The 13,911-nt window shown below is 41.2% G+C and overlaps 1 protein-coding gene across 4 annotated transcripts in view; it reads right to left on the bottom strand.

Annotated features, from left to right (window-relative positions):
- Positions 1-461: 461 nt before the first annotated feature.
- Positions 462-13,911, bottom strand: part of ABHD12 (abhydrolase domain containing 12, lysophospholipase) — a 71,859-nt gene continuing 58,409 nt past the window's right edge. For 3 of the 4 annotated variants that reach the window (XM_084829172.1, XM_084829171.1, XM_084829170.1), the window contains exons 9-13: positions 13,583-13,662; positions 9,182-9,264; positions 7,775-7,853; positions 6,334-6,461; positions 462-3,741 (exon numbers count right to left, since the gene is read on the bottom strand). In XM_084829172.1, the coding sequence (XP_084685298.1) occupies positions 3,702-3,741; positions 6,334-6,461; positions 7,775-7,853; positions 9,182-9,264; positions 13,583-13,662 (410 nt within the window). In that variant the 3' untranslated portion in view covers positions 462-3,701. The remainder of the gene's footprint in view (positions 3,742-6,333; positions 6,462-7,774; positions 7,854-9,181; positions 9,265-13,582; positions 13,663-13,911) is intronic. The other variant, XM_084829173.1, reaches the window with a different exon arrangement.

The raw sequence follows: 13,911 nt of genomic DNA, 5'->3' as shown, positions 1-13,911 counted from the left end.
TGTCAGGCTTAATCTCATGTCATTGGTTATGTAATACATTTCTTCTTGTGATTTTTTTCAACACAACTGTTTCAGGATAGGCCCAGGACAATCATGGTGGGCAGGATCCAGAGAGTCCCTTGTGCAGGCAGAAAGTACGTCTCTCTCTCTCTCTCTCTCTGATTTCCACTCATTTCTACCCATCCCCAACTGCAGCAGCTCACGCTACATCTAGGGCATTCCAGAGGGTCCCTAACCCTTAAGGGTGTGTGTTTTTGAGAGGGGGTGCAAGGCCAGCATCGGGAAAACCCAGTTATTCAAGCCCGGTTATCCTTACAACTACACCTGCAGTTCTTTGGATCCTACCCAATATGTCAGCCATTTTAGAATTCTACGTGTCTTTTTGGTAACATTTTCCTGGGCATATCCAGAGATGCCCACAACCCATAACATATTAAAAACAAAACCAGGCTACCACAAAAAACTCAGAATTCTTTTGTTTTATTAAAACTACATACTTTTTAGATAAACACTTCCATTTCAATGCATGTTACTGGTCTAATAATTGGAACATATGTATCAGGATAAACAGCACTGGTGCATGCTTTGGAATCTAATTTTTGTTGCATCGGAGTTGACATTTCCACATTGGTTTGTACTTTTATCAATACTAAGGTAGGTGACAGCAGCAGCAGTCTTAGGTGGAATGTTCCATTTGTTTCCACAAAAGAGCCAAAACAGTGTTCCTGTCCTTGTTAATGCAGTAAACCTAAGCACATGGGATGGGGGAAAGAGATGGAATTTTACGTGGCACAGCTAACTCAGGGTATTGTGAATCAAAACCCTGATAGACCACACTACAGCAGAAAGTCTCAATGCAAAAAACAAACTATTGTCTGCTTTGCAAATATGATGAATCTGCAAGGTACGTGTTTTCAATGCATGCAAAACCAGAGTATTTCGTATACAGACAATATTAGTGAACAGTGGCCTCTATATACTTCAGGCTAAAGAATTCACTTCTGAACACTAGCATCTAAGACTACCATGCCCAATATTGTCCGTTTATAGAATGCCACACTTCAGGGCCATCTCCTCAAAACACAGGGCTACTGTAATCAGCTTGGGCCCCAAAGCTACACTGCCCGTGGTTCTCTTACTTCTATTCATAATGCCTCAAATTGTCTAGCATTCTGTGCCTCCATGAATGGTGACTCAGAATCCTAAAGACAGCAAAGGAAGAGCATCCTAGACTCATGTCTAGTTTTATAGGAGCAGTGGTAAGATGGGGGAAGAAATGGCAGGTTCAGTAAGAGCCACAATGAACTGGAAGCCATCTGTGGTCTTAAGGTCTAGCTTTGCACCATCTGCATCAAATACCTTCACAGGTCAATAAAGTGGACTTCAATCTTCCCAATACAGATTGGCTAATTTATAAAAACAACAAGAAACACAATATATGGGACGACAGCAAAATTCATCATGGTATTGCCTAAGCAAATACCTCCATCTGTCCACTGTCTGGTATCCTTGCCACAAAGGGGTGTCAATTTTACGACTGTCAAAAACAGGCTCCAGGAGCCACAATGGCAGCTTTTGGATGATCAGATCTCAGCTTAATCAGCCAAGATATGCCTGAGCTTCAAGCACCCACATATAGCCACTTTGCTTCTCCCTTTGCACAAGCAAACAAAAGAGCAAGCCAGGAAGCTACAGTTAACCATGGTCCCATTATACCCAAACTATTAACTATGGTTAAGAGTTTCCAAACAAGCAAGGATATGGACGCTGACTTTAAACCATAGCTTCATGTCCTGTTTTGTTTGGAAACCATTAATCATGGTTTCCTGGTTCAGATGTATGGTTAACTGAGGCTTCCTGGCTGCTTTTGCTGCTCATAGAGAGAGGAGCAAAGCACCTGCATGCAGGTACAAGAGATTAGTGCATATCTTGGCTTATTAAGCCAAGATTTTGAACATCCTAACACACATTTCATGACTGATTTCAAGAGGTATAAGATAACATTTCAGCCAATGTTAATAAGAAAGGAACATGAAAATCAGATTCAATCATTCTTACCATTAGTTACAATCATGAGGCCTGCTAAATTTAAATACAACAAGAATTGCTTTCCTACAGTAAAAAGGAGAAACTAGTGTTTGTGCTGGGCATGTGCCAACTGAGGGGAACATTCAAGGCTGGTCAGAACGTTTTCATATAGTTCTGGTTTTTAATAATATAAATATCAAACTAAAACTAATCTTTAATATTTTCAGCAGGAAGGAATTTTTGACAGCTTTCAACACCTTTGGTAGGTCTGGATAAAATTTGGGGTTTCACATACAATTGTTAATATTTTCACTTCTGAGGAAAAAAGTGAGTTTCATTCCCAATGAAATTTAACATCAGAATAGATCAAGTTAAAGGGATGGTTCACATGATCAAGTAAGCCACTGTGGGCTGCGGTTCAACATCCGTCACACAGCCCACGCCTGTGACAAGCTGCTACCGCAAATGAATATACAAAAACTGCCCAGCACATGCTGCAGCCCACTGTAGCTTAAACAAGCCATGGTGGGCTGCAGTGATAGTGTGATTTTTATATTATCTCTCTTGTATTTAAAAAGAAAGAAAACTTTTGACCAGCTCTAATGTACCTGAGTATTTGTAAGGAAATAGCTTGGTTGGGGGTGTGAAGAACCATGATTACTAAAGATGGGTATCAATTTTCTCACCCCCAAAGTGCTTGTATGTCTCTCTATGATTAGAGGAGACTGGAAGACATCTCCACCACAGTGGAAAAACAAGTTCTCCATCCATTCTAGACTTAGTTTAAAGACATCCTCCATTTAAAAAAAAAAAGGAGTCCTTCAAATAACTTTTTCAGTGTGTAATTTGTAATCAATACATTTTACATCACTCAAGGGATCTATATATCTAAAGAAAATGGTTTAGAAGCTAGAAGAAAGAATCTCAAAGTGGATGTATCTGTATATGAGGTATACTAAAGATGTTAATATATTATCTATATATGGGAGACAGCTATGAAAATGGAAAGCAAGGCAAAAGAGAAAGGGAAACTTAATTACTATTAAATTATCACTCATTTTAAAGGAGAAACATCCTTCACTTCATTCTGAAATGTTTTCTTGTAAGCATCTTGACCACTGGTTTCTCCAATGAAGTTAAAAACCAAGATAATCGATAATCTTCAGCAACTCCCCAATCTGATAACAGCAGAAAAACATCCCTCACTGAACTAAATTCTATAAGAGAGCAACCTGCAAGTAAACTAGGTGCAGCACTGAAAGATTATAAGAGTTACATTTTTGCAGATAATTGCAGTCCGTTTGCATTTCAGAGTGCAAGTTTTTTGACTTGTAAAGAGCTGTTGTAACCTAACACACATCTGTAGGAATGTTCATAACTTTCAGCGGTTTTTTGCCAAGTCTTTCTTGTGCTTGAACTTAATTGTTCCAATTCGTTCGGTTCTCTTGTTCTTTACAAGAAGAAGAAGAAAAGTAAAAGGGGACAGAAGCCAACTACATTTGTTCTTCATATCTACTGCCCCAAGTCTTGGGATTCCACGGGTATGCATTAGGACTGAAGCAGGAATCTGTGACTTATCCAGTGCTTGGGTTTAAAATAATGGCAGACTTCCCTTGCGCCCCTTTCTTTCCTTTTAAGGTGACACAAGTGTAAGTCTACCATGAAAGTAACCTTCAATGATGATGCTGATGCTCAGATTTCCCCAGGAATTCCCTAGGAAGGAAAAAGAATCAGCAGTTTTCACAGTGCCAAATATTTTGTTAATTCATCAATTCTTTTCCCACTTGTACTTTATGATCAATAGTTTTCAGAACACCAAAGTCAACTTCAGCCAAAGTAAACATTTAGATTCGGTTACATATAGGGCAAACACTGTCTTTTCAAGAAGGGTCCACGATACTTTAAAAAATAGTAATACTGTGATGAAGAGAAAGCACACCCCCATAGCCCTACCAAGTTTGTGATGAGATCAACTGTGATGGTAAACCTAGAAAGATCAGTGTTTGAATTTGTGCAACAAATTTTGTCCATATTCTTTAAACGCAGAAATTTTCTAAGTAGTTGAAATTATGCATCTTTTTCAATGATATATAATAGTAATGTATTAATATCTTATACGTAAGAAAACTGCTAAACTATGAAATACACAAATCACCACTGAATTCACATAATCAAAAGAAAACACATGCACGTAGTCTCTCAGAACCCCCCTCCTCCATGTAATACAATACTAGTTTATTACTTTACAGGGATGATGTAAAAATCGCAGAAATCATTCTTGTGAGGCATTTTGAACATTCAGGAAAAGCGGTATATAAATGCCAGGTGGTAGAATTATTCTGGGGCATCACAGTTCCAAAAGAAAGAGCGCTGGTCAAGTGTTTTATTTTATTCCCTCTCTCACCTCATTTCAGTTTTAAATCTGTACAATAGTTAAAGTAACTCCCACGCCTGGCCTCCAAACAGCTTGCCTCAATTTTTTATTAGATTTGTATTTTGTCTAGAACAGTTAAAGGCTTCTAGCTGACTTCTTTTATTGGGGAAAAGCCATGACAACCTTTTCACAAAGCCTAACCATTACTAGATGCACAAGGGGCACTTTGACAAGGCTAATTTCAGCCAATTTATTATAATAATGGAACACAAGAGAAGGAAGCACAGGAGAAGGGGGAGATATTTTCAGCCATATTTATCTAGGATGAATGGATGAATGCAAATATATGAGGTTGTATAATTATTTCACACAACTTCTGTAAGTTATGAGGAGCTGTCATACTCAGACCATTGGTCTACCTATCCCAGAACTATCTGTTCCAATAGACAGCAGCTCTCCCAAGGCCTCTCTCGGTCCTGCTACCTCAGATCCTCTACCTGAAGATTCCAGAGATTAACCTGGATCCAAAAGATGCCCTTGTGTGAGGGCAAAGCACTTCCACTCTCAACAAGAAGAGTGGATACTCTATTTTTGCTGCTGGAAGGGAAATCAGTTGTCTCCTGTATTATCACACATCTTTCTGGAAGGTCCCCCAACTCTTAGGCAAGGGTCTTCAGGATGTTGAGGGGGCTGCAGCAGAAAGGGGGAAGCAGGAAAACCCCATTCTACAAGTCCCCTTGGGTCTAAGCCATTGGCTGCATTCAAGAGCCTAATTTCATTGAGTTGTTTCCTTCGTTATTGTGTGTGTGTGTGTGTGTGTATAAACTGTTTTTGTTTTTTCTCCCCTTTTAAATGTTTTGTTCATACGATATATATTAATATACTAGATAGTGGATTTGTAGTGTTTGTTAATTTCGATTATACTGTTATCTAATACTTGTAATGCATTTAAGTTTACATTTGTAGTTATGATTTTTCCCTCTGAATCTTTTTTATAAGTTTAATAAAGTTTTTTTTTAATTAAAAACATTTTTCTTAAAAAAGAGATTACAACAAACTGGTTTGTTGTCATAAGAATGTGCCTCAGGCTTATGCACTCCCCACCACTACTTCCCGTATGACAAGAGGATACTGAAAGTCTCTATATGTGATGCGGAATAAACTGCTGTTTCTGGTTACATCTGAATACAAAATACCATAGTTAGTTAACAAACCAGGATAACACAAGGAGTTTTGATAACCAGCTATGGATTGTACAAACCACAAGGTTTAAACCAGAACTTTAAACAAAAACAAAAAGGAAGCTAATGATGATTTAACACCGGCAAAACATGCTCTAATTATGTATCATCATGTATTATTCTGAAGGAGTTGAACTTCCTGAATAGTCTTCAAAATGCATCCCAATGTACAACATGTTCCAGTAATCTAACCTGGACATTACTAATGCACGGATAACTGGAATGATTAAAGATACATTTAAAACACTTATGTTTTTATAGTATTGAAATTTCAAGGTTACATTTTTCTGTAAATTGCTTCAAGAATTCCACACAAAGGCAACTAATAAAGACAATTTGCCAAAGTGAGTGAGATTTTATCTAGGGGTAACAACAGTCACCCTCGAGAGCAGTCTTCCCCAGCCCGGGTCACAGCAGGAGTTTTGGATTACAACTCTTATCATCCCTGATCATTTGCCATGCTGGATAGGGCTGATGGCAGTTGTAGTCTTAAAACATCTGGAGGGACCTGGGTTGGGAAAGGCTGCTCTAAAGTAAAATGGGAACACAGATAACTTATTCCAGGACTCTCTCTCTCTCTCCCCCTCCCCCTCTCTCTTTTGCATGTTCTTCATGATTTACAACTCATTTTAGGTCTGTGGAAACTCAACTAACAGCACAACACACACTATGAATTACCCTTTGAATTACCGTAATATTCGAGGTAGTTCTGGGCTCTTGTAGATGTATTTATGCCTGTAGCCTAGGTCTGTATGAAATGGAATGAACTGGACTTTGTAATCACGGAAGCTCCGAGATGGGGCAGCAATGTTGTATAGCTGTAAAAAAGTTCAGTCAATGCAAGCTGATGAAAAACAGATATGTAACCCAACTCTACAGAAATACTGTGCAGAATAGTAATGTTGTCTATTTCTATAATCACCTTTGATTTCGTTAATTAAGTAGCAATTTGATGCATACTAAATTTCTGTCTCCAATAGAGACAAGGGTACACATCAAGGGTACACATTCAAAATCCTGTCAGTTACAATATTCTTCAACCATTCTGTTATACTTGCAGCCAGGTATTGGTAGAACAGTGAAAGGATTCTTTCAGCCTACTCTTCAACTGCACAGTTGAAGTAGAAACCTGAATCTACATGTTTACTACATGTGGCTCCAGAGTAATACTTCCCCATATTAAAATTAAGTACAAGATGGTATAACGAAATATCTGGACCTCAATTATTCAAAAAATTGGCTGTTGTAGAAAAAAGAGCACCATGTTTAATAAGAGATGGAAACTTTCCCATTAATGCTGTGTCATAATGAACATGCACAAACTGCAGTTAATTATGAGTTGCACAAACTTGTTTAAATTGTACACTCCCTAGAAAAACATCCAGGTACTGTTTTTTTAGGGAGGAAACCCATGTGATCTTTGCTAAACAGGAAGGCTTGCTTATGAAACTGTACCTTTTTCTGACATGGGCTGCAGAGAGCAAAGTTGTTACTCTAAATCAAGTGAAAGCTCACTAGCAGGTTTTTTGATACCTCCACTTTAACTCCTTCTCTATGGAATAGAACATGACTTCTCCATTCCCAGCCACTTCATAAGCCCTCTACGCAAAGCTTTAGGGAGTACAGTACACAGAGACAAAAGTTGCTTAAGGGCAGTTAAATGAAGGGCAAGGCTGCAGCTCTGGATTGTGGCAAGAGAAGCAATGTCGAGGGGAACATAGAGAAGAAACATAAAGCCAATTTCTGCCTATTGTCCTATTCCTGGCTCAGGGCTGAACTAAACATTAAATGCAAATGTGCAGAACAAAAACCCTGGTGGCTGCTACTTGGAGGCAAAAGCAGTTTTGCCAGTGAGTTGCTGAACGGAAGCTAGAGTATAAAAGCAGGAGGCAAGGAAAAGTTTAAGCACTTTGTCTCCCCTACCACCTCTCCTCTGAACATGTCCCCTTTCCAAATCTGGTTTCCCCCTAAAAGTAGCAGTAATCAGGGTTATACACATCTACACGTTACATGTAGTTTGGCCCACATAACCTGAATTATTTACAACCAAGGCCTTTCTTACTGTTCTAATTCATTCAGGATATTTATAACTTCATGGGAGGGATGATGGACTAAACCTGAAGAAGCACACCTTCTTTCCAAGATGAAATGGAACAACAGGATCATCTTCAGCATGAAGAATAAGCAGAGAGCATGAAATGTGCTTTACGCTGTAAAAAAAAAAAGAGAGAGAGAGACAGAAACCCAGAAATAACATTAAGATGTATTTTTAAAAATTGACCAACTTAAGATCAAATCCCATTGTATGTTACCCACTTAAATTGCAGTGGGCCTGTTCACATGATCACATAGGGAGGAATAAGCCACGCTGGCTTATTTCTCCCACTGTGTGTGCCAGCTGCATGCTGGGGGGATTTGCATACAGCTTGCTGTTTCATGCGAAGCCAGCGAGGGTGACTTGTTGCCATGTTTAACAAGCCACCCAGAACCATGGGCTGTTTTAGGATTCTGGAAGCAATACCAAATGGAGGCAACACCCAATGGTGCACTTATGCCCCCACCGAATGCACGAAACAGTGATTTACCACTTCCAGAGTAACCCGGAACAAGTGGAAACAGTCATTTCTGGAACAGGGCAGGGCAGCGGAGCTTGCATAGAGGAGCCCTGCTGACCTGTCCCAATCCAGAAACGGGTGTTCTTGCTCGTTTCTGGGTTTTCTCTAGGAAGTGCGAAGTCTCCGTTGCGTAAGCGGTGGGTCCTGCTTGTGCAAAGGAACCAGTGAGACCCACCATTCGCGGAAGGGAATTGGTGGGGGTGTAAGCACCCAATGGATACTGCCTTGGGGTGGCTTGTTAACCACGGCAACAAGCCACCCTTGTCAGGTCTGCACGACATGGTACGCCACACTGACAAGGGTAATCATGCAAATCCCCTGGCGCAGGAAATAAGCTACTGTGGCTTATTTCCCCCTCCAAGATCATGCGAACCCACTTAATGTTTTGTATCTATTTCTGGTATATTGCTTCCCCCCGCCCCCCAAAAAGAGAGAAACCAATCCTCATACATAGCCTTTCATCTAATTCCTATCTATCTATCTATCTATCTATCTATCTATCTATCTATCTATCTGCTTTCCAATTAAAAATGAGGTAACATGAAGAAGATCTTACAAATCATGACATTCCAAGTGAACAAGTCTAGTAAACAAAATATCTGTTATGAAGGTAGAAAGTCAGCAGGGGTGTGGTGGCTATCTACTGAACTGCACAGTGTCACATATACTACTATCTGCCTGCTAGAGCAAAGTTGTGGGTGTGTATTTGGTACAATGAGTGCCTAGCGAACAAGTTCATTCTTTGAGGCCATGGCAGCCAACCTGGAGAAGCTGAGGGAGGCAGAGAGGTTTGTGGATGAAGCCTTTGGGAACATGATAGCAACATCCCACTTGCAGGGCTACACTTTTATGTACCTGTCATTGTAGGCCCCCATCAGAAAGGAAGAGAAAAAGAAAATTCAAGACATAGAACATTTACTTACTTCTCATCATTTGCAAACTTAATTCCACTTGATGTTATGGGGTCAAGGAAAAACCAATCAAATCCTGGGAAATATCTATATATCTGAAGAAAAAAGGTTGCAAGTATATGAGTAATATGCAAAATCTTCTATTTAGAACAGATTTCTACACTATTTCTTTTTAGACTTTTTAGATTTTTAACCTGTTTGTGGAGGTTTGGGTGTGGCGCACAGCTGCCTCTGTCTGCTCCACACTGAGGACAGGCCAGCTGGAGGTGAGTACAGCTGGAGCATGCAAGGCTTGTGGCGATGGCTGGGTGTCTGGACCCCTGCACCCCCTCTGCTGGGATTTAAGCAGCAGCAGCAGCAACAGGGATTGGAGAAGTAGCAGCAGTGCCATCCATTTTAAGGGAGGCAAGACATAGCAATGAGGAAGGAGGAGTGTCTAAGTGAATTTGTCAAGAAGTTGGTGAGGTACCTGGCCATTGTCTGTGTGCACTGAAAGAGTGGAAAGGAGTTGAGAGATTCTGGATTTAGGGGTCCAGTGGTGAGCCAAATTTGCAAAGAGAGAAAAGATTAACATCAGTGTTCTCTGAAAGGGCAAGAAAGAAGGATAGCAGAAGCAGTTGAGGGGGAGGGCCTATATCAACCTTTAGAGTTAGGTAAAACTGCTGCAGGAAAATCCTGCTGATGAGCCAGGCCCACACATTCTCTCTCTGAGTTACAGAAGGTGGGCTCTGAGGGTTTTTCCTTAAGAGTAAAAGCATCTAACCTTCCCCTCCCCCTCCAATTGGGAGAAAGTCTGACACCATTTTTAACCTGTTTTATTGTGCGAGCTAATGCACTGTACCCCTTCTTGGATCACTGCCTAGTTGTGGCGAAGGGGCTTGCGTAACTCAGTGAAGCCATAAGCTATGCCGTGCACGGCCACCCAAGACGGACAGGTCATGGTGGAGAGTTCTGACAAAATGTGGTCCTCTGGAGAAGGAAATGGCAACCCACTCCAGTATTCTTGCCAAGAAAACCCCATGGAACGTATCACAAGGCTAAAAGATATGACGCTGGAAGATGAGCCCCTCAGGTCGGAAGGTGTCCAATATACTACTGGGGAAGAGCAGAGGGTATTTCCAAGTAGCGCCAGCAAGAGTGAAGCGGCTGGGCCAAAGCCGAAAGGACACTCAGCTGTGGATGTGTCTGGTGATGAAAAGAAAATCCGATGCTGTCAAGAACAATATTGTTTAGGAACCTGGAATGTCAGATCAATGAATCAAGGTAAGCTGGAGGTGGTCAAACATGAGATGGCAAGACTGAACATCGACATCTTGGGAATCAGCCAACTAAAATGGACAGGCATGGGCGAATTTAAGTCAGGTGACCATCATATCTACTACTGTGGGCAAGAATCCCTTAGAAGAAATGGAGTAGCACTCATAGTCAACAAAAGGGTGGGAAAAGCAGTACTGGGGTACAATCTCAAAAACGATAGAATGATCTCAGTACGAATCCAAGGCAAACCATTCAACATCACAGTAATTCAAGTCTATGCCCCAACCACTGATGCCGAAGAAGCTGAGGTTGATCGGTTCTATGAAGACCTACAACACCTTCTAGAACTAACACCAAAAAAAGATGTCCTCTTCATCATCGGGGATTGGAATGCTAAAGTAGAAAGTCAAGAAATCACTGGGATAACAGGCAGGCATGGCCTTGGTGTACAAAATGAAGCAGGACAAAAGCTAATAGAGTTTTGCCAAGAGATCACGTTGATCATAGCAAACACCCTTTTCCAACAGCACAAGAGACAACTCTACACATGGACATCACCAGATGGTCAATATCGAAATCAGATTGATTATGTCCTTTGCAGCCAAAGATGGAGAAGCTCTATACAGTCAGTCAAAACAAGACCTGGAGCTGACCGTGGCTCAGATCATGAGCTGCTTCTTGCAAAAGTTCAGCTGAAATTGAAGAACGTAGGGAAAACCACTAAACCATTCAGGTATGACCTAGATCATATCCCTTATGAATATACAGTGGAGGTGACAAATAGATTTCAGGGATTAGACCTGATAGACAGAGTGCCTGAGGAACTATGGACGGAGGTCCGTAACACTGTTCAGGAGGCAGCAACTCAATCCATCCCAAAGAAAAAGAAGTGCAAGAAAGCCAAGTGGCTGTCTGATGAGGCTTTACAAGTAGCTGAGGAAACAAGGGAAGCGAAAAGCAAGGGAGAAAGGGGAAGAGATATCCAACTGAATGCAGAGTTCCAGAGAATAGCAAGGAGAGACAAGAAGGCCTTCTTAAATGAACAATGCAAAGAAATCAAGGAAAACAACAGAATGGGAAAGACTAGAGATCTTTTCAAGAAAATTGGAGATCTCAAGGGAAAGTTTTGTGCAAAGACGGGCATGATAAAGGACAAAGAAGGCAGGGACCTAACAGAAGCAGATGAGATTAAGAAGAGGTGGAAAGAATACACAGAAGAACTATACAGGAAAGATCTTAATGTCCCTGATTGCCATGATAGTGCGGTCACTGAACTTGAGCCGGACATCCTCGAGAGTGAAGTCAAGTGGGCCTTAGGAAGCATTAGTAACAACAAAGCTAGCGGAGATGACAGCATTCCAGCTGAGCTATTTAAAATCCTAAAAGATGATGCTGTTCAAGTGCTGCACTCAATATGCCAACAAATTTGGAACACTCAACAATGGCCACAAGACTGGAAAAGGTCAGTTTACATTCCAATTCCAAAGAAAGGCAACGCCAAAGAGTGTTCAAACTACCGCACAATTGCGCTCATTTCACATGCCGGCAAGGTGATGCTCAAAATCCTACAAGCTAGGCTTCAGCAGTATGCGAACCGAGAACTACCGGAAGTACAAGCGGGGTTTCGAAGAGGCAGAGGAACTAGAGATCAAATCGCCAACTTTCGCTGGATCATGGAGAAAGCAAGAGAATTCCAGAAAAACTTCTATTTCTGCTTCATTGACTACGCTAAAGCCTTTGATTGTGTGGATCACAACAAACTGTGGCAAATTCTTAAAGTGATGGGAGTACCAGACCACCTTACCTGTCTCCTGAGAAACCTGTACGAGGGTCAAGAAGCAACAGTAAGAACCAGACATGGAACAACCGAGTGGTTCAAAATTGGGAAAGGAGTACGACAAGGCTGCATATTGTCACCCTGCTTATTTAACTTAAATGCAGAGTACATCATGAGAAACGCCGGGTTGGATGAATCACAGGTTGGAATTAAGATTGCTGGGAGAATTATCAACAACCTCCGATATGCAGATGATACCACCCTAATGGCAGAAAGTGAAGAGGATCTAAAGAGCCTCTTGTTGAAGGTGAAAGAGGAGAGTGCAAAAGCTGGTTTGAAATTCAACATTACAAAAACTAAGATCATGGCATCTGGCCCCATCACTTCCTGGCATATAGAAGGGGAAGAAATGGAAGCAGTGACAGATTTTACTTTTTTGGGCTCCAAGATCACCGCAGATGGTGACTGTAGCCATGAAATTAAAAGACGCTTGCTCCTTGGGAGGAAAGCTATGGCAAACCTAGACAGCATAGTAAGAAGCAGAGACATCACCTTGCCGACAAAGGTCCATCTAATCAAAGCTATGGTTTTCCCAGTAGTAATGTATGGCTGTGAGAGCTGGACTATAAGGAAGGCTGAGCACCGAAGAATCGATGCTTTCGAACTGTGGTGCTGGAGAAGACTGTTACGAGTCCCCTGGACTGCAAGGAGGTCAAATCAGTCAGTCCTAAAGGAAATCAACCCTGACTGCTCATTGGAAGGACAGATACTGAAGCTGAAGCTCAAATATTTTGGCCACCTAATGCGAAGAGAAAACTCTCTGGAAAAGACCCTGATGCTGGGAAAGACTGAAGGCAAAAGGAGAAGGGGACGGCAGAGGATGAGATGGCTAGATAGTATCACCGATGCAATGCATATGAACTTGAGCACACTCCGGGAGAGAGCACAGGACAGGAAGGCCTGGCGTGCTATGGTCCATGGGGTCACGAAGAGTCGGACACGACTGAACGACTGAACAAAAACATTTTGAAACTCCTATCTTAGTAACATAGAGTCATAGGAGGTCAAGTCCCAATTACCTTATTGTGGTAATAGAAAAATACCAGATACAAATACATTTGCAGAACACACCCACTTTCTGCATGGAATTCTTTCAACCTTTGTGGAATGGCAAAGATCTTTGCAGAGGAAAAAGCAGTATGTGAGTGTGGAAAAGTCAATATTTGGGGGGGGAAAAAACCTTTGATAAATGCTTGCTCACTGGCTAACAACTTCAGGTACAATGAAAACTCTCAAATTAACAGAGGCATCTGTATTACACACACATGCAACATGTGACAATAAAAGGTGGGAACTCCAGCATATAAATCTATACTTGCCACTGAAAAGGGATGGCTTTTGGCTTCTTCACGGATGTTCGTAAAAGGTGACTCCAGTATCAGGGCACTTGGGGGAGTTTCTAAAAAATAAACAGAACAGGTTACAGTGCTGTCCATTTACGACAAAAGACTAATGCTTTTGCACGAGCCATGTTGAAATGAATAAAAGTTGCAGAGCAGCAGTTCTCAAGATGTTTGAACAGTACAGCAGAATATGAATCCAGAATTGGATGAGAAGATGATTACAAGACCAAGTTCGAATGGCCAGAAGTGAGACACTATTCAAAATCTCCTTAGGATGGAAGGGCATAAATTTATTACATTTTTTA

Source organism: Heloderma suspectum, chromosome 1 (assembly GCF_057233095.1).
Source record: "Heloderma suspectum isolate Gila_16-S chromosome 1, 16-S_ref, whole genome shotgun sequence".
NCBI classification, from domain to species: domain Eukaryota; kingdom Metazoa; phylum Chordata; class Lepidosauria; order Squamata; family Helodermatidae; genus Heloderma; species Heloderma suspectum.
The sequence above is the reverse complement of the archived record's forward strand: the minus strand, read 5'-3'. Positions and strand labels throughout refer to the sequence as shown.